The following is a 27,108-nucleotide window of genomic DNA, read 5'->3' as shown; positions in this document are numbered from 1 at the left end:
CCCAGTTTCTAGTTTTGATGGCCAGCTAAAAGAAAAGAAAATAATTCAATACTAATTGTGAGTAGACCGGGGGACTGAATCTGCAAATCTGCTCTTTCTCTTTGGCATATTGTGGCTTCCTATACATGGTTTTTGGCCAAGCGGGGTAAGTCTCTTTCTTTGACAGATGCTTGATTCATTGGTATATTGGGCTTTATGTGCATTAATTCAGGGAAATATGCAAATCTACGAATTGCCATGTTGGGTCACATGAAGATTATTGAGATCAGCAACCTCTTTTATAAACAAAAGACATCCAAATGCCTCTAGAACTGCTCCACAGTGTACATTTAAAGCACATTCAATGCTCTTGACTTCCCCCAAAGAATCATGGGAGTTGTAGTTTCGTCCTCACAGAGTTCCCAGCACCCTTGACAAACTACACTTCCCAGGATTCTTTGGGGGAAGTCATGTGCTTTAAACATACGTTGAATGAATATGCTTTAAATGTATATTGTGAATTAAAATGGCTTGAAAATGGCCTTCTGTCTGTTCCTTCTGGACACAGAGATTCCATTTAGTTAAGGTTTTGGTTGGCGTCTGTTTTGAGCAACAATGTGAGTGCCTCTCTAGGGGTGAAGTCACACTGCTGTGTTAGCAGACCAAAGTGACCTCTCCAGGACACAAGCATTGACGGTGTGTAGAGAGGTCCTGGGCTGCCCAGACGACAAGAGCTCCCTCTCAGCCTCAGTGATGTGGTCCAAAGGAAAGCAGAGCAATGCTTTTGGCACCTGCTTGGCTGCAGGAGTTGCTGGAAGGAGGGGTACAAGATACCATCCAACCATTTTAGGAAATCCACTCTGGATTTGCGTAGGGTTTACTTCTTAGGCTTTCCTTCTGAAAATATCCCACAAGGCAGCGGAGGTTTAGGATCAGCATTTTCCTAGATGGGTTACCTTCCCAGGTTGATGAGCCCCATTTGCCCCTCACTTCCCTCAACAGTATGTGCAGAAACCGCCTTCTTGACCATTGGACCCACTATTGGTCTCATCCACTCAATCCGCTAGAGCCTGTCTTTGCATGCAGGGGAAGTCCCTAACTCACTGAGGTTTAGAGGCTCATTGGCGACCCTCACTTGGTTTAGCTGGTCAATCAAAGTCATTCCTGGGATGTGGCCACTGTAACATGTTGACAGATTCTAGGAGCCACAGGGGAGAGCTGAGGGCAGTTTGGGGAGCAAAGGTGGACAAACTACCCCAAGAGGAGAAAAAACATGAACCCAAGAGAGATACTACCCTTCCCCTAACACCCCATACACCACACTCTCTCTATTTGCAAATGCAACTAGTGAGTACAAACAGAAATGGAGACATCAAGAAATATGGTGGAGGTGTCAGCATGCTCAGGGTTTACAACAACACAGCCCAATGAAGACCCTTAAAGGTAAAGGGACTCCTGACCGTTAGGTCCAGTCGCGAATGTCTCCGGGGTTGCGGCACTCATCTCGCTTTATTTGCTGAGGGAGCCTGCGTACAGCTTCCGAGTCATGGGGCCAGCATGTGGCCAGCATGACTAAGCCGCTTCTGGCGAACCAGAGCAGCACACGGAAATGCCGTTTACCTTCCCGCCATTTACCTTCCTTACCTATTTATCTACTTGCACTTTGTTGTGCTTTCAAACTGCTAGGTTGGCAGGAGCAGGGACCGAGCAACAGGAGCTCACCACGTTGCGGGGATTCGAACCGCTGACCTTCTGATTGGAAGCCCTAGGCTCTGTGGTTTAGACCACAGCGCCACCCGTGTCCTTACTGGTGTGTAAAAGATTATCCAGGACATACTACTGGTTCTTGGAAATAGGATAGTGTATTTATTGACTATACCTACAAGTAAAACAGTGAATTAAATTATTCTTACATTACTACTACTACTACTTATTTGCATATTCTTTGTAACTGGACGCTTTCAGGCGATGGAGAGAACCAGCTTGGTATTCCTTATCTTACTGAGCCTTGTAATTAGGAAAAGTTTTGGGTGCTACTGTGACCATTACCCATGGAGCTCCTGGTCCAGCTGTTCACAGACTTGTAATCATGGGACGCAAACCAGATCAAGGTTGGTATTAGCAATCACAAGATCTCCTCCCCACCTTTAGAACATCAGAGGGGGGAAAGATCTCACCTTCATTAATAACAAACTCATACTAAATTTCCAGAATTATGCTATAGAAATAATCATCATCATAGAATTGTAGACTTGGAAGGAATCCATATCTAGTAAAAAGGTAAAGGACCCCTGGATGGTTAAGTCCAGTCTAAGGCGACTTTAAGGTTGCAGCGCTCATCTCACTTTCAGGCCAAGGGAGCTGGCATTTGTCCACTGACAGCTTTCTGGGTCATGTGGCCAGCATGACTAAACTGCTTCAGGTACTATGGAACACCGTGATGGAAACCAGAGTGCATGGAAATGCCGTTTACCTCCCCACCACAGTGGTACCTATTTATCTACTTGCACTGGCGTGCTTTTGAGCTGCTAGGTTAGCAGGAGCTGGGACAGAGCAACGGGAGCTCACCCCGTCATGGGGATTCGAACTGCCGACCTTCTGATCGGCAAGCCCAAGAGGCTCAGTGGTTTAGGCCACAGCGCCACCTGCATCCCTTTACCTTTACCATATCTAGTCCAACCCCCTGCAATGCAGGAATCACAGCTAAAGAATCCCTGACAGATGGCCATCCAACCTCTGTTTAAAAACCTCCAGTGAAGGGGAGTCCACCACCTTCCAAGGTAGTCTGTACCGCTATTGAACAGCTCTTACTGTCATGAAGTTCTTAATAGCAAGAATTTGAATTTATATAGTCATCCATTCATAATTATTATTTGCTTTGTCTGACAAACCAGAAAGGAGAGGGTTAGGGAAGGAAGCAAAAGCTTCCCACATTAGTTTCTTCCATCAGTAATCAATGCTTTGGCAAGGGCCACATTCAAGAGGGTCCTGGACAAGGAATCCTCTGGGACCACCCCTCCCCAACAGAGCTTTCCAGGGGGCAGTGGAGGGATGGGTGTCATGAAGTAAAGAACCGTGGTGCAGCAATAAAACTTCTAGCACATTTGCAAAGCTAAGCAGGGTCTAGTGTGATTTCAAATTGGATGGGAGACCATGTGTTGAGTTTCCTGCATTGCTGGGGGTTGGACGAGATGACCCTCGCAGTTCCTTCCAGCTCTGCAATTCTACGATTCCATGACATATATAGAACTCTCCCATGGGAAGGGCATCCTGACAGGCCCAGGATTCCTGTTTCATGCCAAGGAGTCCTATGCTCATAAGTGGAGAATTGCATAGGGCCCTTTCTCATGCTCCCCATGTGACTGGAGGGGCTGGGTGGTCAAGATACTTGTTGCCAGCAAGAGAGGGCCCTGTCCATGCCTGGAATGAATATGAGAGGGCTGGGCTGTATGTAAACCCTCCCCTACTCCACTCCACCATTTCCCCGACATAAGAACCAGCACTAATTTGCAGCACCTTCATCTTGCAGGGAAAGCAGCTACGATGCCTACTATTATAAGAATTCTTGCGACAGATTGTGCACTTGGAGAGAGACGCGGGCCTGCAACCAGCAAGTCTGCCCCATCAACTGCCAGATCAGTGACTGGGGCTCCTGGTCAGGGTGTGACCCATGCGTTAAAAAGCAAGTAAGCAATTTGATTGCAGGGACACGTGAGGAAACGGGAACTCTGTAATCTACCTTTGTGCCTCAGGCGGCAGACACTGAGGTGCGGGCAGTGGCCAGAGCTGTGAGTACCATGTGGCCTGCCCTATAACCTCTATTCTAGCCCATAGCTGTCAACTTACAAGATTTGAAAATAAGGGACCAGCAGCCTCGAAAATAAGGGATCAGCAGCCAAAATAAGGGATTTTCTGGGCACAGGTATGTTCAACTTCTGAGCCCCTCCGAGCCAAAAGCAGAAAGCCCAGCCATCAGCCAAACGAAGCCTCAAGCGGTAGTTCTCACAGCGCAGCAACCCAGCAAAGGGGATGCAGCAAGGAAAACCACTGTCACCTCTCCGCTGGGAAGCGCTGAGCAAAGGCGGGTGCCCAGGCAACGCGGCTGATTTGATCAGCACAAGGCGTGCAAGCTCCACCCCCCCCCAGTCGTTCTTAGACTCCTTATTGGGTGAGCAATGCAGCCAAGCAACCCAGTTGGACCCTCCCTCCTCCCTGGCTGGCAGGGAGGGAGGGAGAGGAGCTGCTTCCTTTGAAACCCAGGAAATTTAAGAGACATCATCAATAAGGGACAGCAGCGGGACACAGTGCTGGGATAAGGGAGTTTCCCGCCAAATAAGGGATGGTTGACAGCTATGGTTGACAGGGATGGTGCCCTCAAATGCAGTGGAAGACACCAGTACTAAAGTAGGGTTCAAATGTCACTCCACTGGCTTCTGTTTCTGCCTCAGGAAAGACCCCCATCTTGCCCTTCGGCTCCGGCAGCAAAATGTCTTGAGCCGGCATTGGCTACACAGTTGTGACTTCCCCTTCCCGGCTCAGCTGAGATCCAACACGCTGAGCCAAGCCCGGAGGATCTTATACCGTACCACTCAACAATCCTGATTGAAGTGAGACGTCCCAGATTTACAGAAGCCAATCCTGGTTTCTGATTGGATCCCGAGGTGTCCCGTTTTTCCAGCGCTCTGCCACAAGTCAGCCCTGTATATATATGTGGTTGATCGTGAGTCAAATGGGCATAGGTGGGAAGATTCCACCCTTGTATTTCCATCTGTTTCAGTTTCGTGTCAGGTCTCTGGTACAGCCGTCTCAGTTTGGAGGTCAACCCTGTACTGAGCAGATGACAGATTTCCGGAGATGCTTCCCCACAAAGTTATGCAGGATAGAGGAAGTCAATTGTGGGAACAAGTTCCAGTGTGAAAATGGTATTTTCTGCATTTATACATCTCTCTGTGGGATACAATTGATGGTGTCTATCATCTATCTATCTATCTATCTATCTATCTATCTATCTATCTATCATCTATCTATCTATCTATCTCTATCTATCTATCTATCTATCTATCTATCTATCTATCTATCATCTATCTATCTATCTATCTATCTATCATCTATCATCTATCATCTATCTATATCTAGCTATCATCTATCATCTATCTATCTATCATCTATCTATCTATCTATCAATCATCTATCTATCTATCTATCATCTATTATCTATCTATCTATCATCTATCTATCATCTATCTATCTATCCATCTATCTATCATCTATCTATCTATCTATCTATCTATCATCTATCTATCTATCATCTATCTATCTATCTATCTATCTATCTACCATCTAATCTATCTATATCTATTTATCATATCTATATCTATCATCTATCATCTATCTATCTATCTATCTATCTATCTATCATCTATCTATCTATCATCTATCTATCTATCTATCTATCTATCATCTATCTAATCTATCTATATCTATCTATTTATCATCTATCTATCTATCTATCTATCTAATCTATCTATATCTATTTATCATATCTATATCTATCATCTATCTATCTATCTATCTAATCTATCTATATCTATCTATTTATCATATCTATATCTATCATCTATCTATCTATCTATATCTACCTATTTATCATATCTATATCTATCATCTATCATCTATCTATCTATCTATTTATCATATCTATCTCTATCTATTATCTATCTATCTATATCATCTATCTATCTATTTCTACCTCATGGATTCTGAACCTCAAGGCCCGAGGTCACCAACTTTTCTGGGTGAGAGGACGCATCTGGAAATAATAAACTGTTGTGCCCACCACAAAATAACCAACTCACAGAAGAAAAACTGATGGTGCTCAGAACTAACACCACTACCCCAAAAAGTATTATTTGTTTTTTTTTTATTTCATAAAATTTATATACTGCTGGATTGTAGAAAATACATCAAAGCGATTTACAAAAAAAGATTAAAAAATTATCCTAAAAGATTTGCAACCACAATTTAAAACATACAGAAAGCTAAAACTACAACAGGAAAGACTAAAACAAGTTTAAACTCGTACTGACTTTCTAAACATATTTAGTGCCCTCAAAACAAATAAAACAAACAAAAAGAGGAAGTCCCCCCTCCCAACAAGCAACCCTCTTCCAATTAAAAAAAACCCTTATTATATTTTTTAAAAAATATATGGTTGGCACAGGGATGTTATGATACTGTTTTACTTCAGGGCCTGTTAATTTCAAGTGTTCTTTTGCAGGTTCTTAAACCAGCACGTTTCTTCTTGTTGTTAGTATTTTATTATTTGTTAAATCTGTATACCGCCCTTCATTCGTGGATCTCAGGGTGGTTTACAACATAAAAATACAATATTTAAAAGCACAAAATACATAATAAAAATAAGAACGAAAAACAACCTCTCTCCCACATATGGTTATGATCTGTTGAAGTAGTCATTAAATACACTGCTGGGCTGTTCAATTAGTCCTAGCTAGCACAACTTGAGTCGTAACATGAGGGGGGCTTACTCGTACCTGAAAGTCGTCATGCCTGCTGTTCTGCTGTTCTTTCTCCGAAACAGGTCGCTGTGTTGCCAGACAACTGAGATGCAATGGAGACAATGACTGTGGAGACAATTCAGATGAAAGGCACTGTGGGAGGATAAAGAACACCTGCCGCCCATCAGTCAAGACCATACCCAGTGTGCAGCTCATGGGCCTGGGGTACAGTCATACCTCATGTTACGTCCGCTTCATGTTACGTTCTTTCAGGTTACGTCCCGTGGCGACCCGGAAGTACCGGAAAGGGTTACTTCCGGGTTTCGCCACTCGCGCATGTGCAGACGCGCAAAATGACGTCACACGCATGCGCTGAAGCGGCAAATCGCAACCCACATGTGCGCAGATGCGCTGCTGTGGGTTGCGCTCTTTTCATGTTGTGAACGGGCCTCCGGAACGGATCCCGTTCACAACCAGAGGTACCACTGTATATTGCTTTCACTTGGGCTTCATAGGGGCAATTTAGGTGAATGTGATGCCACAGGGGGAGGGGTGTTTGTACTAAATCATAGCACACGACCAGTGGGAGACTCGAACACTTTGAAGAAAAATCTGTGGTGTCTTCTTCCCAGATGTCGTCTTCCCGTTGTTTATTGTGAGGGCATTTTGGATGCCGTGATCTTGCACGATTTTGCACTGTCCCCCCCCCAAAGTATTTTCTCAGACACAGTGCCCCAAAATGTCTGTTTAGGCTTGCCACACAAGATTGCGGCCCTGAAAAGACAGCGCAAAATTGTGCAAGATCCCAGCAACCAAAATGGCTGCCATTCTCTTGCGCTAAAAAACGGAATGTCTCTGTTTTTCTGGGACACTTGTGGGATATGCTGTATATTTACATTAAAAAATTATGAATTAGGGTAATCAAACTTTAAGCAAGGGCCCCACCAGAGCATCCATGAAGGTGAGCGCACCCTGGAGTGCTGAGGTGTTTGTTTTTGTGGGACTTTTTTGGGTGACGTGTAACAAAATTGGTGATTTGGTGCAAATTAGGTGCAAGACAGCAACAAAGGCTTTCTATCATTTAAAGGTAATCTAATCTTTATTTGCTCAATTACAACTTTGCTTAATCTATCTTTCATTCTAGATACCATATTCTGGCAGGAGAGAGCCGAGGAGAAGTCCTGGATTTTTCTTTCTATGGCGGGAGCTGCGTCCTTCTGAAGAGTGAAGACAAAAGGAGCACATTTCGTGTCCCTGCAAACCTTGAGTCTGTCGACTTTCAGGTGGCTTGGCAAGGCCTTCTGTAGGACTAGCAACTAAGGTGGCCAGCGAGCCTTCAATCTCTTCGCCTCTGTGCTATACCAGCACTTGTATATAAAATTGTCCAAAATTCTGTAGACTTCTTGTTGTTGGCATCTGTCTGTCTTGTGAGACAGTACGCCTCCAGGGGTGAAGTCAAATTCTGTATGAACGGTATAAAATTCTGAACAGCACCAATTCATAATATTTTTTTTCTTTGAAATCCATGTTCATTTTCTTTTCTTTTGTAAACAATGGCTTTTTTTAAAGTAACTTATCACATAGTTTATATTTAAAGCAATTTGGCAAAGCAACACATTTCTTTCACTTGGCTGTACGCCAGAGGCTTTTATTTCCATTGTTCTTCTCCAACCCAAACATGAAGCTGTGGATCTCTCTTGACAGGTGAAGAATCGAGAAGATGACCTGAAAACAAATTACTATACAGATTTAACATCCTTGGTATGTTCTTCTAGCAATATGCAGTATTTCAGGGGACACGGGAAAGATAATTGGGGAATCCCGTATTTATGGGGGTCAACGTCAAACACAGAAACTACGGCATCGAGTTCCTTCCACGAAGCCATCAAATCATCCCACAAAATGGTGAGAATGTGTAGCCCTTTGTGTAGGCTGCTTCCTGTTTATTCATTGTCTGTCTGTTTGCTTTTTAAATAAAAGGTATACACTGCTCGATTGTTTTTAAAAAAAACAACTCTCAGCGTGGTTTATGAAAAGAGTAAAACAATAAAATTATTGGTAAAGACAGTTAAAAACAGGTATTTAAAACGGTCAAATAATAATTGAAATCAGTGATAAGATGAACACAGATTTAAACACATGCAAATATTTTACATATCTGCATAGGTTTGCCTAAACAAAAATGCTTTTAGGTGGCACCTAAAAGTGTAAAGTTGCCTGCTTGATGTGGCAGGGAGGGACTGCCACATGTAAAGGCTGATTTCTTGCAAGTGTGGAATGACTATTATGTGGCACCTATAACAGTTCCAGTTCTGCAGATCAAAGCAGTCCAGTGAGCATATATAGTGTATGACGATTTCACAGATAAATAGAAGCTCCATGCTAGACAGCCTTTGCCAACCTGGTGCCCTACAGAGGTTTTGGACTACAATTCTCATCATCCCCAGACAGCATGGCTGTTGGGGTCCAGCAAACATCTAGAGGGCCACCAGTTTCCCACCCTCGACCAAGTTGCTCATTGTATAGGCCAGAGAGGATAAATAGGGTTGTTGTTTTTAAGGCCAGGGCAGAGGGGTGGGGGAGAGACGACATAATAATTCTCATCATGATCAATCTTTTTCCATTTCCAAGAATTCCAACTTCATTAGGGTCCATAAGGTGATTGCTGTGTCGAATTTCACAGTGAAGCAGTCAGGCTTGCACCTCTCTGGAGTGTTTTTACAAGCCCTCAACAGCCTGCCTCTGGAATACAACTATGCACTTTACAGCCGGATATTTGATGACTTTGGGACTCATTACTACAAATCTGGCTCAATGGGAGGCAAATATGACCTTCTTTACCAGTACAGTGAAGAGCAGACAAAAAATTCAGGTATGCCTATCTACATCGTGAGACAATAATTGGTACTTTTTCAAGGAACAAAGAATGGAATGGGGAAACATGAGTCTGGGAACATTTCTCTACCCTGGGTTTGTGGAGTTTGCTTGGAATAAAGGCATTAAAGAATCAGACTTTAAGACTGCTTTAAGCTGGAAGTGAGATAGCAACTCTGCTTCCAGACTAGTGAAATCCAAATAACATTTTGTAGGAAGTGGTGAGGCTGTTTGCCCCAGCCTCAAACATGGGGTGAAATGGGATGGGGTGATTTTCATGGTTTATTGGAAAAGCGTAAAATACTGTTTTTCCTCTAACCACACTCCCATGTGGGAGGGAGAGAGAAAAATGGATATAAAGGAAATGCTTTTTTGGGGCAAGAAATGGGGTAGAGCTGTTTCTTCCAAACCCTCTTAGCTTTAGCAGGGAAGCTAAATTAGAAGAACGGGAAAGCTAAATTTCCTGCACAGCCATGAGATACTGGATCTTCCTCTTGAAAAAGGGAAAGAAAGAAAAACGTGACATTCTCATAGTGGTAGAATATTTCAAACGTGCCTTGTGGTTTGAGTGTGAGCTGCTGGCCGCAGCCTGACAACCACCACTTTCAAGGATCAGATGCCATTGTGCTTGATATCGTGGATGCTCAGTTCTCCTTTGTGAAATGTCATTTGCTATTTTTGCTGTTGAATGGTGTCTAGGCTTAACCCAGCAACAAATGCAACGCTGTGTGCGAACAGAAACAACAAGAACCTATTTTTTCTTCATTAAGGAAACAGATGTTCATTACGATTGCGTCAGAAATAAAATGACCGAGAGCTATGAAGGTAGCTATCCTACCCTAAAGGTAAAGGTAAAGGGACCCCTGACCATTAGGTCTAGTAGTGACCGACTCTGGGGTTGCAGCACCCATCTCGCTTTACTGGCCAAGGGAGCCGGCGTACAGCTTCCAGGTCATGTGGCCAGCATGACTAAGCCACTTCTGGCAAACCAGAGCAGCACACAGAAATGCCGTTTACCTTCCCGCCGGAGCGCTACCTATTTATCTACTTGCACTTTGACGTGCTTTTGAACTGCTAGGTTGGCAGGAGCAGGGACCGAGCAACGGGAGCTCACGGGATTCGAACCGCCGACCTTCTGATCAGCAAGTCCTAGGCTCTGTGGTTTAACCCACAGCGCCACACGCATCTAGGGCTCCCCATATACTGCATTCAAGATTCCCAAGACACTAGTCCAAGGGTAGTCAATGTGGTGCCCTCTAGGAGCTGTTGAAATTCAACCTTGGGCAGCATGACCAAATGGTCACAATTGTTGGGAAGTGTAGTCTGAAAGACACCACAATGGTTACCACTGGCCAAGTCTGACCAGTATCTAAACTTTTGCAGGCTGCCTCCCACACTTGGTTCTATAATATCGCCCCCAGTGCCCCTTTACCCTATGAAAAGCATTATTCAGAATAGTGGTTTGCATGACCCACTAAGGAAGAAAGTAATACAATAAAATTCAAAACACTAACAATTCACATCAAAGTTTTTGGACGAAAAAGTAATCCAAGTTCGAGTTCTGCATCCAGTGGGAGCTAGGACAGTTACTAGCCATTGGAACAAGTTGCTCAGACGAGACAGAAAGGGAGGGAGGGAGGGAGGGAGGGAGGGAGGGAGGGTGGAATAGGCATTGGTCCCCCTCCAATGGTTTGCGGAGTCAGCTGATCACTTTCTGGCTGTGGGGTCAGCTGACATCACTCAAGTCAGTACTGTAGCTGAGAGGCCACTCTTCCATTATGGATCCTCCTCTAACTGACTGGTTGAAAGCCCAGACCAAGAAGGGTATAGAAGTAAGGCACCTCCAGTTGGCACCCCCAGTTGGCAGCTGGAACTTCCAGTTCATGACCATCGCTCATCACCTTACTCTGTGCCTCTCTCTCTGTGTGTGTTGCATTTGCTGATTTCATATCCATCTTAGGTTCCATGCTGAAGTCATCTGAACGGTCTATTTCCTTGGTCAAGGGTGGAAGGGCACAGTATGCTGCAGCGCTAGGCTGGGAGAAAAAAGGGTCTTTCCCGGGACAAACTATCTTTACCAACTGGATGGAATCAACCAAGGAAAACCCAGTGGTGGTTGACTTTGAGGTAAGAGATAGAAAGCAAAATAAAGAGTAGATACAAGGAAAACAGGTCTTACTGTGATGGTAAGATGCTCACTTCTCCTAGACGAAAAAGAAGAAGTGAGGATTATTATTTTTTCCATTTGCATATGTGCTGATTTATGTAAAATTGTTCCTTGTCTGTGCAAGCCCTGATTCCTCCTGTTTCATTTAATCTATGCTGGGGCACCTGGCTGGTCTTCCTCTGAACAGGCAACAGGACTAGACACCTCTTCCAGTGACATGATCCTATAATTCAACTGCCCTTGTACAGAAAAAGCAGAAAACACAAGAGAAACATTTGTTTTTTCTTGGTTGTATAGAGAAGGGCCAAACAAGGCCTAGGGGATTTCACCATGACCACATTTGAGAAACTCTGCGTAATTCCTTCTTAGGTGACCCCCATTTTGGATTTGGTGAAGAACTTCCCATGTGCTGTGACCAAACGCAGGAATCTCAGGAAGGCTTTTTCAGAATATATGGAGAAATACGATCCATGCCGATGTGCCCCATGCCCCAACAATGGTCACCCTGTTTTATCTGGGACCGAATGCCTGTGTATCTGCAAAGCTGGAACTTACGGTGATAACTGTGAGATACGAGCCCCAGACTACCAGTCAGGTATTCAGCATGCATATGGTGACTTGTACCTTTTGAGCCTTGGCTACCCATCTGCTACATTTTGTACTGAGTGAAGTAATCACAGGGTCTCCAAAGGAAGCTCCAGGTACAACTCACTGCAGCAGTCTCACCTGGAATGTTGGTGCTAGTGATAAATGGTTGAGACACAAGCTGGTGAAAGTAAGAGTGAACATATCGGAATGGTTGGCCAGCAACATTTTTTGCTGCCCCATGTAGCTGCAGGACACAGCCTCTGGGGTGTTTCCTGGAGTCCTGTGAAAAGTGCTATTTTGGGGGCAAGGGGACTGTGACATTAACATATGAGAGAGTGCTGGAGGTGAAATAGTTAAACAGGTTACCCAATCAGAACTCAGGGGGGTGGAGTCAGAGGGACTATAAAACCAGCTCTGGGAGGGGCAAAGGGGGGAGTTCATTGGGAGTTGGGTGGTTGGTTGGAGTGGGAGTAAATTGGGATAGAGTTTGTGGGTAGGTTGAGTTAGTGTAGTGAAATAAGCTGAGTTAGGAATAGTTGGGGCTAGGAAGACAAGTAAATATCTGAGAGGTGGTTTAGTGAGTGAGAGCAGGTAGCGGAAGTTCTAGGTCTGGATAGGCACCCCATGATTGTTTTATTTGCAGCTGTATAGCTGAGTCCTTGGTGTGCCTGCATAGCCGGTTATATCTGACCTGCTAATGGGGCCATGGAGTAGAAAAGAAGAGCGACAATGGAAAGGCTGAGAATTATTATTTGTTAGGTTTTCTGATCCTGATTACACTTGGCTCAAGGCAAACATGTCGTCTGTCACTCTATAGATCTCAGCTTTGAAGTGCTCGCTTTGTTTATAGAGTTGCTTTATCAATCATTGTTCTAATGGGACCGTGATCTTTTAAAAAATCTGTTTTCGTACGCCATGTCGCCTTGAGAACACTTGTTGTTGGATGACTAATACACAGATTGGTTGAATGAATGAATCATGGAATTGGCTGTGGAACTGTTTTTGATGGTTTTAGAAAGGGATGAGATAACATTATTACAAAAGGTGTGCTGAGAGAGAGAGAGAGAGAGAGAGAGAGAGAGAGAACTCAGTTGCTGCATTCAGACATAGGAAGCTGCCTTATGCTAAGCCAGACCTAACTCAGCAATGTCTGGCAACAGTACTCCAGAGTTTCAGAATATAGGTCTCGGAGATGCTTGGGACTGAAGTGGAGATAATTTGTGTGCAAATCATTTACTCCACTAATAATAATAATAATAATAATAATAATAATAATAATAATAAAATTTTATTTTTATCCCACCCTCCCCAGCCAAAGCTGGACTCAGAGCAGCTAACAACAGTAAAAATAACACAGTTTACATAAAATCACAGTTAATTAACTGAAATACATTCTAAAATAAATTCATTCTAAAATAAATTCATTCTAAAATAAATTCATTCTAAAATAAATTCAGAGTCAAATTAATGGCAGCCATTGGGCTGAGGATTACAGAAGGAGGGGGTCAGACTGTGCCTTGGCAAAAGGCCTGGTGGAACAGCTCTGTCTTGCAGGCCCCGATGTCAAGTCCGCAACATTTTCTCCAAGGAGCTCAAGGTGATGGTACATGCTTCATCCCTCTCCTCATTTAATCTCCACAACAACCCTGCGTGGTAGGTTAGGTTGAGAGGCAGTGACCTTGGGGGATTTGAACCTGGTCTCTCAGGTCCTCCTAACCACACTGCCACACTTGCTTTCCAGAACAATAAGCCAGACTTTCTGCTTATCATGGCTTACTGGGAATGAGCGCTGTGCTTCTGCAATTTGTCCAGTTTCTAAGGCTTTCCTCCTCCCCTGGTATGAGCAGGGCAAAGCCTTGGTGTCCCATTGCATCTGAACCAGAGATTAGGATTTGTTCCTCCCTAAGAAGTCACAACCAGCAAGTCATCTCTTGAAGTTGGCTAGTGTTAGTGGCCTGTTAGGGTTTGCTTATTCTGCTCACACCAGGGGAGAAGTGAAGCTGGGGTGATCGGGCAATGCGAGAGTACACTTCTGCCTGTTCACACTAAACCATAAAGCAGGAAACTGGGATTATTAAATATGGATGCAGCCACTGAGTTTGGTAACAGGCTTTCTGTTGATACCAGTGGTCTTTAGATGAGCTCACATCTGCACCTTGTTGTGTTGAATGCTAGTTGCAGTAGATGGCTTCTGGAGCTGCTGGTCTGCCTGGAGTTCATGTGATGCATCTTTCAAGAGGAGGAGGACTCGGTTGTGCAACAACCCCCCGCCCACAAGTGGAGGAAAACCTTGTGAAGGTGATGGAGAAGGAGAGGAAGACTGCTATATTTCACTGTTTGAAAACAAGTAAGAATCACATCATCCATGCAGTGCCACCAGTGGACAGAGTCCTTTGCTCAAACTCAAGCTACACGTCATACTGTACCCTAAAGTTTGCCTCATCCCCTGATCCTGCAGTGCTGAGTGATAAAGATAAGTGAGTGCACCAGAGGGAGTGAATGTGCACTGGATAAAAACAAAGAAGTCCCCTTTCAAGGTCACTATGTGGTTGCAACCCAAATAGTGCTGGCACTAGCATTTTGGAGCCCTCCCCGAATCTGGAGGAGATGGGTGGTGCATAGGAATGCAGGAAGTTGTCTTATACCAAGTCAAGCCACTGGTCTATCTAGTCCTCCAGATTTCGGGGCTGCAATGCTTACCAGCTCCAGTATGGTAATGGATGATGGGAGTTGTAGTCCAAAATATCTGGTTGGGGAAGGTGCTGACTAGAGGTGGCTCTCCAAGGTTTCAGACAAGGGTCTTTCCCAGCTGTACCTAGAGATGCGGGGAGCTGGACCTAGGATCTTCTCCATGAACGCCCCCACTCGGTTAACACCACCTGCTGTGTACACAAACAGAAACAAATCTGACACTAATGAAGCCATGCTGATGTGGAGGGGGGTGACAGCTTTACTGTACTCTAAGGCTGTAATGTCTTCTCTGTCACTCTTGTTTGTTTAATAAGCTCCTAACTCATGCATTTTCAGAGGGGCTCCTTGCATAAATGACGATGAAGCTGTAAGAGAAGTAGATATGTATCAACATGAACAAGACTTGGGATGCCTGACTCCAGTACCTCCAGAAAATGGATTCATCAGGGTGAGGAACATTTCACAAACTGCAACAGAAAGGGGTTTTTTTTGGGGGGGAGGGGTGTCTCAAACCATCTGGCAGAAGGCTTTGGCTCAGGGCACTAATCCTGGAACGCCATTTTGTGTTCATGAGAATCGCCTTTTTGAAATGGTTTTGTGAGCATGTACAGACTAAAATAGGGACACGGGGGGTGCTGTGGGTTAAACCACAGAGCCTGGGACTTGCCAATCAGAAGGTCGGCGGTTCGAATCCCCACGACGGGGTGAGCTCCCGTTGCTCGTTCCCTGCTCGTGCCAACCTAGCAGTTCGAAAGCACGCCAGTGCAAGTAGATAAATAGGTACCACTCCAGCGGGAAGGTAAACAGTGTTTCCATGCGCTGCTCTGGTTCATCAGAAGCGGCTTAGTCATGCTGGCCACATGACCCGGAAGCTGTACGCTGGCTCCCTCGGCCAATAAAGCGAGATGAGCGCCACAACCCCAGAGTCGGCCACGACTGAACCTAAAGATCAGGGGTCCCTTTACCTCCTTTACCTTTACAGACTAAAATGTGCCAGAACTAGTTAGACGTTCACCAGAACCAAAGATGGAGAGACCATTCAGTAGCAACATGGCACAATTTAAAAAGACCTGGATTAAGAATGTAAGAACATGCTGGATCAGGCCAATGGCCCACCTAGTTCAGCATCTTGTTCCCACCTTGGTCCCCCCAGATACCTGTTGGAAACCCACTAACAGGACCCAAGCACAAAAGCACTCTTTCCCTGCCCAACCTGTGGTTTACAGCAACCGGTATTCAGAAGACTTGCTGTCTCCAATCAAGGAAGCAGAGCAGAGCAATCACTGATAGCCTTAACCTCCATGAATTTGGCCAATATGCTTTTGAAACCATTCAGGTTTGTGGCCATCACTGCTGCCTGTGGGGGTGTGTTGTCCTTCCCCAGGAGGTGTGTGCGACAACCCAGCTTTGCTCCTAATCTTCTCATTGCTGCTTAGGAAGGAGCTGCATGTTATACTTAATTAAGTGTTATTACCTCTCTCCCCCCCCAACACTAGACCTCAGGGTCATCTAGTTTTTGTCATTTAGCCAGTGAATCACCCACTTCATGACTTGTTCTTACCCTGATTGCAGAATGAGAAAACACACTATTCCATTGGAGAAGAAGCAGAAGTCGTCTGCCTGAGTGGCTATAACCTAGTTGGGTACCAGTTCCTCAGGTGCCTGCCGGACAAAACATGGAATCAACACACGGTCGAGTGCCAATGTAAGAAGCAGCAGAATAGCTTTGGTGGAAAGTGGGGATGGGGAACCCGTGGCTTTCCAGATATTCCTTGGGACTCCACAACTCCCATCTGCCCCAGACAGCATGGCCAATGGGCAGATGTGATGGGAATTACAGGCCACCAGTATCTAGAGGGCCCTCTCTCTGGTGTAAAGAATAGAAGTGAAGCTCTTCATCATCTATGGGCAGAATCCAACATTGTGGAAGCAGACTCAGACAATGGGTTTTCACATTCCTTCTCTCCACCACCTGCAGCCTCTCATGCACATCCAAAATCTGATCCAGAGGCTCACCCCGCCATTGCAGAGCACATTTTTGGGCACAGAGGAATGTGAAATCCCATTGTGTAGGCAGAAGTCTATTCCACACACATACACACAAACACACATTTATCCCAGTTCTCCCATTACATTTTCAGGAAGTGGGATGTTTCCTACCTCCCACCACCCTTCATCCAAAGATCAACTTATTCATTCAGACATCCAAATTTATCTCTTAAACTCCAGTGTCGACTTGCTCCAGACCACCCGTCTCCGATGATATCAGAATCACCCCATTTAAATTTCAGTACCGGATTGGGGACATCATCCACCTGAGTTGCCCAGGTGGTCGTGTTGTTACTGGCCAAAAGAAGTACACCTGTGGGGCTGATCTATCATGGACACCTCCTGTTCTGACATCACTTACTTGCAAGGAAGGTAAGTCCCTACCAATGCCAGTTTCTGCACTCATGACATTAGGCTTCTTACGTATTCACCATTTCCTGTATTTTCCTCACCCTGTGCTGAAGGCTTAGCAGGGGACAACCACTGGCTCTCTATCAAACATGCACAAATTCTGAGATGATAAATCAAACACTGTCTACCAGCCAGGATATGGTGTCCCACTCAGGGCTTATTCAGTCTGGCTTGCTAGCCAGCTGGGACCTGATGGGCTGTCAAACCTTCAATAGGTTGGTGGGCTGTGGGTTGTCCAGGCCTGTTCTAAATGGAGATGAAAAACATCATATAAAAATAGCTGTGGTGGGAGGGGGTTGTATATGGTGATCTTTGTTGACATCCCTAACTTCTGTTCTTCTTCCAGACTAGCTAGGATAATGAAACTTTGCTCACCTACTTGGCAGTCTATCATGAAGCCTGTAGCTGTGAACTACCAATATGTGATGCTTGCTTAATTCTTTTTCTTCAGATGGGCAGATGAATTCAAGAGGGAATTGTCCACTTGGACAAAAAGAGGTGGAGTCTCAGTGCGTTTGTATATCTACTGAGGAGGACTGTGAGTAAGTAAGCCTGATGAAGTTAATTCTGACCATAAACCTGGTCTTGTGGCCTGACGGTTGCTCAGCAATCTTCCTGTAGTTGCAGGACAGCAAAAACAGGAGGGGTGTTGCGTTCCTGGTGGACCACATAATACACATCTGATGTTGTGCATTCTGCCTCACAGATTATGATCTGTGTCAAAGTTTATTTGGTGATATGAATAGGGGTGTCCTGCAGCTTGTCTTCACTCCATCCTTTGTGCACCCATATTTATTTGTTAATACATTCATATCCTACCTTTTGGGTCCAGCAAATTTTGCATAGCCCTAAATAAACAAACACACACACCATAACCAAAGCTTAATAGTATTTAAAAAAATTAATCAACTTGACCTAATCAAATTCAGAAGAGTGACTAGTGGGGTGCCACAGGGTTCTGTCTTGGGCCCGGTCTTATTCAACATCTTTATCAACGACTTGGATGATGGACTCAAGGGCATCCTGATCAAATTTGCAGATGACACCAAACTGGGAGGGGTGGCTAACACCCCAGAGGACAGGATCACACTTCAAAACGACCTTGACAGATTGGAGAACTGGGCCAAAACAAACAAGATGAATTTTAACAGGGAGAAATGTAAAGTATTGCACCTGGGCAAAAAAAATGAGAGGCACAAATACAAGATGGGTGACACCTGGCTTGAGAGTAGTACATGTGAAAAGGATCTAGGAGTCTTGGTTGACCACAAACTTGACATGAGCCAACAGTGTGACATGGCAGCTAAAAAAGCCAATGCACTTCTGGGCTGCATCAATAAGAGTATAGCATCTAGATCAAGGGAAGTAATAGTGCCACTGTATTCTGCTCTGGTCAGACCTCAACTGGAGTACTGTGTCCAGTTCTGGGCACCACAGCTCAAGAAGGACACTGACAAACTGGAACGTGTCCAGAGGAGGGCAACCAAAATGGTCAAAGGCCTGGAAATGATGCCTTATGAGGAACGGCTAAGGGAGCTGGGCCTGTTTAGCCTGGAGAAGAGGAGATTAAGGGGTGATATGATAGCCATGTTCAAATATATAAAAGGATGTCACATAGAGGAGGGAGAAAGGTTGTTTTCTGCTGCTCCAGAGAAGCGGACATGGAGCAATGGTTCCAAACTACAAGAAAGAAGATTCCACCTAAAAATTAGGAAGAATTTCCTGACAGTAAGAGCTGTTCGACAGTGGAATTTGCTGCCAAGGAGTGTGGTGGAGTCTCCTTCTTTGGAGGTCTTTAAGCAGAGGCTTGACAACCATATGTCAGGAGTGCTCTGATGGTGTTTCCTGCTTGGCAGGGGGTTGGACTCGATGGCCCTTGTGGTCTCTTCCAACTCTATGATTCTATGATTCTATGATTCTATGAAATTAGACAGCAGCAGTCAGGTAAAACCAACAGCAAGAGGAAGAAAAGCGACAAAGCAATTTGGCAGAAGATGCTTCACAAAGAAAAACAGCCAGGAGGAAAAACCACCTCAGATTCTGGGAGGTCTCAAAGCTCTCTGAAACAACAACCTGATGTCAAAATGCCGAAAGAAACAGGGTAAATGTGTTGATGCTGTTGTTCGAAAGAAGAGGTTGTCAGCCTTTTACCTTTTGGGGCCTGTGGGCACGTTGCAAACCTGTGAAACTTTCATGGGCTGCAAAACTGCAACCAAGCACACACACTGCTACCTGTTCTCTTGGCTACAATAGACTAATTCTTTCAGATCTAATTTCAATATAGAGAGAGGACCCTGCGGGCATCAGGGAAGGCCACGGTGGGCACTTGTGGGCACGTGATCACCACACTGGCGACCTCTGTTAAAGTGTTGATGCCATTGTTCAAAAGGGTCTGCCCAGGGTAAGCCACCAGCATGCATACACACACACACACACACACACACACACACACACACACACACTGTATTTCAGATGCTGTGAACTGCCCTGAGATCTATGGATGAAGGGCAGTGTACAAATATAATAAATAAAATAAATATATTTTAATGATTCCCTTCAAAGTCCTGACTCCTCCTTATGGTGGCCGTAAGGTGATTTTAAAGATAAGAGCAGAACAAGTGGAACAGGAGGAGGGAGGGAGCCTTGAGCTCAGTGATCTATGCAGGCATAATTGCACATCAACTTTCTGGAGGACTTTGAAATTCCCAATACCTGCAATCTCATGGTTAAATTAGGACTTTATGGAGAACTAGATGGTTGTGAAGGGAGATGCATTTCCATCCAGTGTATAATTATTATTATTATTATTATTATTATTATTATTATTATTATTATTTTATACCCCGCCCATCTGGCTGAGTTTCCCCAGCCACTCTGGGTGGCTTCCAACAAAATATTAAAATACAATAATTATTGTGTAATTGTGAGATGTGTAAAATGAATGCACCTGTCAAGAGTAATGATTACTTAGTTTTGTCCTAATGATAGATTAAGGGCATAAATTGGAGCCCAACACAAGCACAGATACAAAGCAGCAAAGTCCTTGGCATCTCTTGAACTCTGGAATAGCTGTGAAAAGCCTGTGTACTGCTCTTTTCAATGTAATTTTTTTTTAAGCAGCAAAGGAAGATCAGGTGTTCTGGGGATGCATTAGTCTGTTAAAAGGCCACTTCAGAAAAGCAAGCAACAAATGGTGGGATCATATTGTCTCCCAGTCCTCACCCTTATCTCTTGACAGTCTCTACTCTGAAGAGATCTGTGTGCTGGATGGGGCATCTGAACAAGCCCTTACAAAACCGAGCTGCCAGTATCTGGCTGAAAGGTGCAATGGCTCCGAACAGTTCCATTTCCTCCATTCTGGACGCTGCCGCCATGACACGCCTTTGAACTGGGCCATCGAGAGGGCAAGCTTTTCAGCAAACAGCACAAAGAAAGAACCTTGTGGATATGATGTGTGTTATGACTGGGAAACATGCTCAGGTAAGTTTCTTGACCTGGAAGGATGAACTTTTTAAATGTAAAATGAAAGGCATGTTGAAAAGAGACAGTTAAGTGTTAAGAGAAAATATACAATTTCAGCTAATACACAAATTATGAAACTCTATAGATGCATTGAGTTTGACTAAACTGCGGGAGGCAGTGGAGGACAGAGGTGCCTGGCATTCTCTGGTCCATGGGGTCACAAAGAATCGGACACGACTAAATGACTAAACAACAACAACAATAGATGCATGCTTCTATCATCAGAATCAGGGCTGGATTTAGGTTTGATGAGGCCTTAAGCTACTGAAGGTAATGAGGCCCTTTATATGTCCAGCTGTCCTTTGTCAACAACAAATTGTCTCTGTTTTTTGTGTTGAATATATGCTATATGGCAATTTATGGACCTAATAGGTATGTAAAGCCATTTGCACATTACAAATAGGAGCCTGCACAACACAAAACACTGTTGCTGTATGTAGGTTTTATTTCATTTGTTTTTTATCTTATATTTTGGAAATGTACATCCAGGTTTTTTTATTTAAAATTTGGGGGGGGGGGCAAGAGAGTGATGCCCTGAGCTATAGCTTGTTTAGCTTATATGTAAATCCAGCACTGGTCAGAATATAAATCCAAGCAATCACAGTGTGTGTTTGTGTGTGTGTGTAACACAAACACACATATAGTAACCATTAATTTTATTAATTGATTATCACAATGACACTAATTTTCCTGTTGTTGCTTGGTCAAATTAGCTTGCAACTTAAAGTCTGCCTTTGCATCCAATTCTTACAAACTGTGGTTTGTCCACAATCCAGGACTGCAAACCGTGAGTTTGCAACCCTGAACAGTTGTAGAATCTGAGGTTGCCTCTGGTTAGGGAACTACACATGTGAAGCCTACTCCCTGCAGACGTTTGTGCAGTAAACTTGAGAATCTGGGAAGGAGCATGTGATGTCAGAGTGGGACTAATTGCTGCAGGCCCACTCCTTGCCTCTCTGCCATTTGATATGGGATATATGGGATATATTAATCCCCATATGGGGCTATGAGTCCCCCTATGACACTCTTCCTTTAAATTCCTGGAAGTTTACCTTAATGAAAACCTCACTTGGAAAAACAATATAACTCAGGTGGTTAGGAAGGCCCAACAGAGACTCCATTTTCTCAGGGTCTTGCGAAAGAACAATGTTAAACAACAGTTGATGACCTCCTTCTAAAAAGGTAAAGGGACTCCTGACCATTAGGTCCAGTCGTGGCCGACTCTGGGGTTGTGGCGCTCATCTCGCTTTATTGGCCGAGATTAGTCATGTGGCCAGCATGACTAAGCCGCTTCTGGCGAACCAGAGCAATGCAGGGAAATGCCGTTTACCTTCCCGCCGGAGCGGTACCCATTTATCTACTTGCACTTGGACGTGCTTTTGAACTGCTAGGTTGGCAGGAGCTGGGACAGAGCAAAGGGAGCTCACCCCGTCGTGGGGATTCGAACTGTGACCTTCCGATCGGCAATCCCTAGGCTCAGTGGTTTAGACCACAGCACCACCCTTCTACCGGACCACAATAGAAAGTGTCCTCTCATATTGTATCACAGTGTGTTATGTTGGCTTGACAGCCACAGACAGAAAGTCTTTACAGAGGGTGGTGAACACAGCACATGGTATCATGGGCTGTCCCCTGAGCCCGCTAGATGACATTGCAAGGGATCGTTGCCTTAGGAGAGTAAGAAAAATGATCACACCCCGGCCAGCACCTCTTTAATCTTTTACCCTAAGGCAGGAGATATAGAAGAATAATCAGTTGTACCAACAGGCTAAAAAACAGTTTCTATCCGTGGGCTGTTAGGCTGCTGAATGGAAAATAATATAGTGCAACTGACTTTCGCAGTTGGTGTGTTGTGCGACAAGCACACAGAGTACAATGAGACTGAGTGTTTGTTTTGGGGGGGAGGCTTAGTTAATTTCACTGTACACAGGTTGTACATTGACAATAAAGGTATTATTATTATTACTGTCTTCAAGGGATCCCCTTGCAAAGCACATTAATCTAATCTGGAGGTGGTAAGAGATTAACCTCCTCTAGCCACTGCTGTCACTTGGGCATCTAAAAGTGCTCCCACCTTGTCAAGCTTGGTCCAAAAGTCACCTGCCTTTTGATTTGTCCATTTGTTAGTGGGTGATCAACCTACAACTATTGAAATAATTTTGCTAATGCCTCTGCACTCCTCCACATACTTCCTGAGAGGTCAGTGGCACTGAAATCTAGAGGGCTTATTACTGAGTAGGAAAAAAATGTGGAGAGGGTCATGCTGTTTCATTTCCAAGACATTTCAAAATCATATTCTTAAATGAGAGGGAGGGGAGAACATGTGTCAGATCCATGTTTATTTATGGGATTTCAGGGGGAAAGCGGCTGCAAGAAAATGCCTTTTTGGTTAGTAGATCTCTGCAGAAACGAAACCTCATGTCAATGTTTGTTATGCAACTTGTTGTTCACTGTGCAACAGGGTGATAACAATTGTGGGTTTTCTCGTAAATTGCCTTGGCTGAGAGCACATGAATAAGTTTTCTGCCAGGAAAAAGATGGTTTGTCTGGTTAAATTCTCCCTTCTCCCCCCTTCCCCAAGACAATCATCTTCCTTTTAGCCAGAAGCAGAAGCAGAACCCACTCTAGACGCTTTCACACCTGAAGCAAAACCACACTCGCTCATCCTTCCAATTTGGATGAGAACTATTTTTCTTTATGAAAATAACATATAGTGATTGGAAGCAGAGAAATAATATTCCCTCTGCAGCTACAATCTGACTGCTACAGGGCAAGGCAGCCCTATGTAGAAGAGGTTGGTCTCAGTACTGTCATTAGACTGTTTCATTGATGGAAGCAACTTCCAGTTGCATCAGAAGAGATTAGAAAAACAAAACATTATATATTATTTACAAGTGGTGGTTCAAAATATTGACAAGGGAGGTGACACCTAATTTAAAGCAGCTAGTGCTAATGATTTCGCATTAGGAGAGTGAGCAGACACAGTGCTGCCTCCTCCAAACGTAGACACATATTAGAAAGCTCTAGTTATGGGGCTGTAACCAACTGAGCCATAGAGTCAGGGCCGGCCTACCCATAAGGCAAGGTGAGGCAACTGCTTCAGGTGGCAAGATTCAGCGGGGCAGCCAATCCCAATGTCAATCTTTCTTCCCAACCCCCCCCCGCCCCGTTCTTGATGTAGATCTTCTTCCTTCTACCCTTCTTCCCTGGATGGGAGGAGGAGCCATTCTGGGGTCTGCCTGAGGTTCCAAAATGTTGTGGGCTGGCCCTGCTCAGAGTAGACCCACTGAAATTAATTAACAACTTAGTTGAGTCTACTCTGAGTAAGACTAATGCCTGATACAGCCATGTTATATAGCAGATGGGAGTTTGCTATTTTGCCTGTACTCATAGTTTGCAGTCCTGGTTTGTAGCCAAACAAACCATTTCTGCTGGATTTTTCTCTCTCCTTCTCCCAGTTTAGGGTCCTAGCGGAGGCCAGGTGAACATTAGGCACTCACTGATACGACAGAGGTCACATCTCCAAAAGCAAGGCCATAGCAAGGCAAGTCAGGAGGGAGCTACCATGTTCCAACCAGGGCAAAAAGGCAGCTTGTCAGCACCCTGGAGAGCTCACAGGGAAGTATTCACTCAGAGTTATTGCCCCAACACCTTAGTGAGTTCTTATGAAGGCTGGCTGGCCTCAACTTCCTATTTACCCTGCCCCTTCTGAGGAACCATATTTTCTTTTAAAGAGCAGTTGCCCTATTCTGACTTCTATGGCATGGAGGTGCTAAGGAGGTGCTAAGAGACCGCCGGGTATAGGGTGGTATATAAATCCTAACAACAACAACAACAACAACAACAACAACAACAACAACAACAACAACAGAATTGGAGGGCTGTACTCTGGCCTGGAAGGGTCTGTTAAAACCTGATAATCTGACATTGGATGATCTGGGAGCAGGGTAAAGCGATTGCCTCAGCTCCTTCTGAGTCTGCCTCTGAGTCAGATGGAGGATTGTTGTCAGAGTATAACAGGTTTGGATGCAAAAGCAAACTACGGTTTGTCACAAGCTATGCTCAGACTTTGTTATTAGTATTGTTGTTATTTTTGCACCATGTGCAGCGAGAAGAGGGAGGGAGTGTAGGACCCTGAAGCTTGTGCTGGCTTACTCTTGTCATGTCAGATTGCAGTTAGGGCATTGTGTCTGAATGGCCCCAAAGGCAAAATCCCAAGTTCTATTAAAAATATTCTGCTAATGGAGGTGCAACTGATTTATTCCAGAAATAGGTGGTGTGTATTTTAGCTGGTATTCCTAAATTAACCACCACTGCTGGCATTGCAATTGAATGCCCTCAATGTGTCAAAATGAATATGTGATATATGCTTGGAAGGAGGCCTTGTCATGCAAAAGAAGCTTACGGACACCATTTCCATTATTATGTTATGATGAATTCGAAGATCATATTTGACGTGGTGTAATCCCCTATTTTTTACACTTTATATAGTGTGTGGGGTACCACTGAGCCTTGGGCTTGCCAATCAAAAGGTCGGCAATTCAAATCCCCGCGACAGGGTGAGCTCCCGTTGCTTGGTCCCAGCTCCTGCCAACCTAGCAGTTCAAAAACAAGTAGATTAATAGGTACCACTCAAGCGGAAAGGTAAACGGCGTTTCCGTGCGCTGCTCTGGTGTCGGTGTTTCGTTGCGCCAGAAGCGGCTTAGTCAAGACCTGGAAAAACTGTCTGCGGTGCAGACAAACGCCGGCTCCCTTGGCCTGTAAAGCGAGATGAGCACCGCAACCCCAGAGTCGTTCACGACTGGACTTAACTGTCAGGGGTCCCTTTACCTTTACCTCTCATGGAGGACACTGTGCTCCTTGGAGTAATTTGTCCACCTTTGGTCCCCAACCTGCACTCAGCTCTCTCCTGTGGCTCCTAGAAACTGTCAGCATGTGACAGCAGCCACACCCCGGGAACGGTTTTGACTGGCCAGCTAAACCAGGTGAGGATAACCGATGGGTCTCAAACCCTCAGTGAGTTAGGACTTCTCCCTGCATGCAAAGACAGGCTCTGGCAGATGGAGCAGACGAAACCAGCAGTAGGTTCAGCAGTCAAGAAGGCGGTTTCTACACATGCTACAGAAGGAAGTGAGGAGTACCAACTCAACTCTGAGTACCATTTGATGGGAAAGCAGATATAGGTTAAACCAATAACTAAGCAACAGCAAGAAAAGACTGTTGCTTTTTTTAACTCTCCTGTTTGTGGGTTTCCTATAAACATCTTGTAGAAAACAGGATGATGCACTGCATAAACCTTTGATCAGGTCGTGGAGAACCTTTGGCCTGAAAGATGATGCTGAACTACAACTCCCATCATCCCCGGTCATCAGCCATGTTCGTTGGGGATGATGTCATTGTATTTCAGCAGCATCTGGGGGCCGGAAAGTGATCCACCCCTGCTCTGAACAAGCAAACAGAAATCATGCTCAGCTGACCCTAAGCCATTTCCCATTCACAGAAACGGAATCACGGTGTACCTGCTTGCTTCCAAACCAGTGCCCAAAGGATGGGGGTCACCTTTACTGCATCCAGACCAGAAGAGGGCGTCCAAAGAGGACATACACCCTCTGTGCATTGGGGGCCATGAAGTGCACCAAGATGAGGGTGGAATCCTTTCATCCTGGGAACTGCGTGCCTTAAAATAGATGTCAAAACTCATCTCCTTATGGACAGACATATTTCGGTAGCATGGTATATTCAGAATAAATATCAATGGACGTTAGTACTTTGGTATCAATATATGACAATCACTGAAATAAGGAGTGCTTTACATATGTCCAAAGAGTAGAGCATTGCTGAATATTTCAGAACTGTCTTTTTCAACCATTCATTAGGTGGAATGGGTGTGTGTGATGAAATGAATCCCTCACCAAAAATATTGAGGGAGATGTGATGGAGTTGCCATTTACCTTACTTAAACTTAGGATGTAGCTAAAGTTTTTCTCTCTTCCTTTAAGCTCAATGCTCTCTCTCTCTGCTGCTTCCCACTGGCCACATTCCCTTTACAGTCGTACCTTGGAGGTCAAATGGAATTCGTTCTGGAAGTCCGTTCGACTTCCAAAACATTCAGAAACCAAAGCATGGCTTCTGATTGGCTGCAGGAAGCTCCTGCAGCCAATCGGAAGCTGCGCTGGATGTTCGGCTTCCGAAAATCATTTGCAAACTGGAACACTCACTTTTGAGTTTTGATCGTTTGGGAGCCAAGGCGTTTGAGATCCAAGGTACAACTGTACTGTCTTAAGAGTAAGGCTACATCATGTTGCATCACCC

The 27,108-nt window shown here is 44.7% G+C and overlaps 1 protein-coding gene across 1 annotated transcript; it reads left to right on the top strand.

The window, feature by feature from the left end:
- The first annotated feature begins 106 nt into the window (after positions 1-106).
- LOC128423086 (complement component C6-like) lies at positions 107-26,560 on the top strand. The gene is made up of 18 exons (XM_053407826.1): positions 107-145; positions 1,945-2,090; positions 3,509-3,665; positions 4,757-4,901; positions 6,578-6,719; positions 7,639-7,777; positions 8,199-8,399; positions 9,126-9,366; positions 10,068-10,193; positions 11,329-11,495; positions 11,905-12,130; positions 14,299-14,470; positions 15,151-15,262; positions 16,387-16,519; positions 17,044-17,235; positions 17,726-17,816; positions 20,513-20,754; positions 26,297-26,560. Exons 2-18 carry the CDS (start codon positions 1,948-1,950, stop codon positions 26,476-26,478), a joined length of 2,811 nt encoding a protein of 936 aa, XP_053263801.1. The 5' UTR covers positions 107-145; positions 1,945-1,947; the 3' UTR covers positions 26,479-26,560.
- The last annotated feature ends 548 nt before the right edge of the window (positions 26,561-27,108 follow it).

The sequence above is a fragment of the Podarcis raffonei genome, chromosome 11, assembly GCF_027172205.1.
Source record: "Podarcis raffonei isolate rPodRaf1 chromosome 11, rPodRaf1.pri, whole genome shotgun sequence".
Lineage (NCBI taxonomy): Eukaryota > Metazoa > Chordata > Lepidosauria > Squamata > Lacertidae > Podarcis > Podarcis raffonei.
This window is presented reverse-complemented; position numbering and strand designations above follow the sequence as displayed.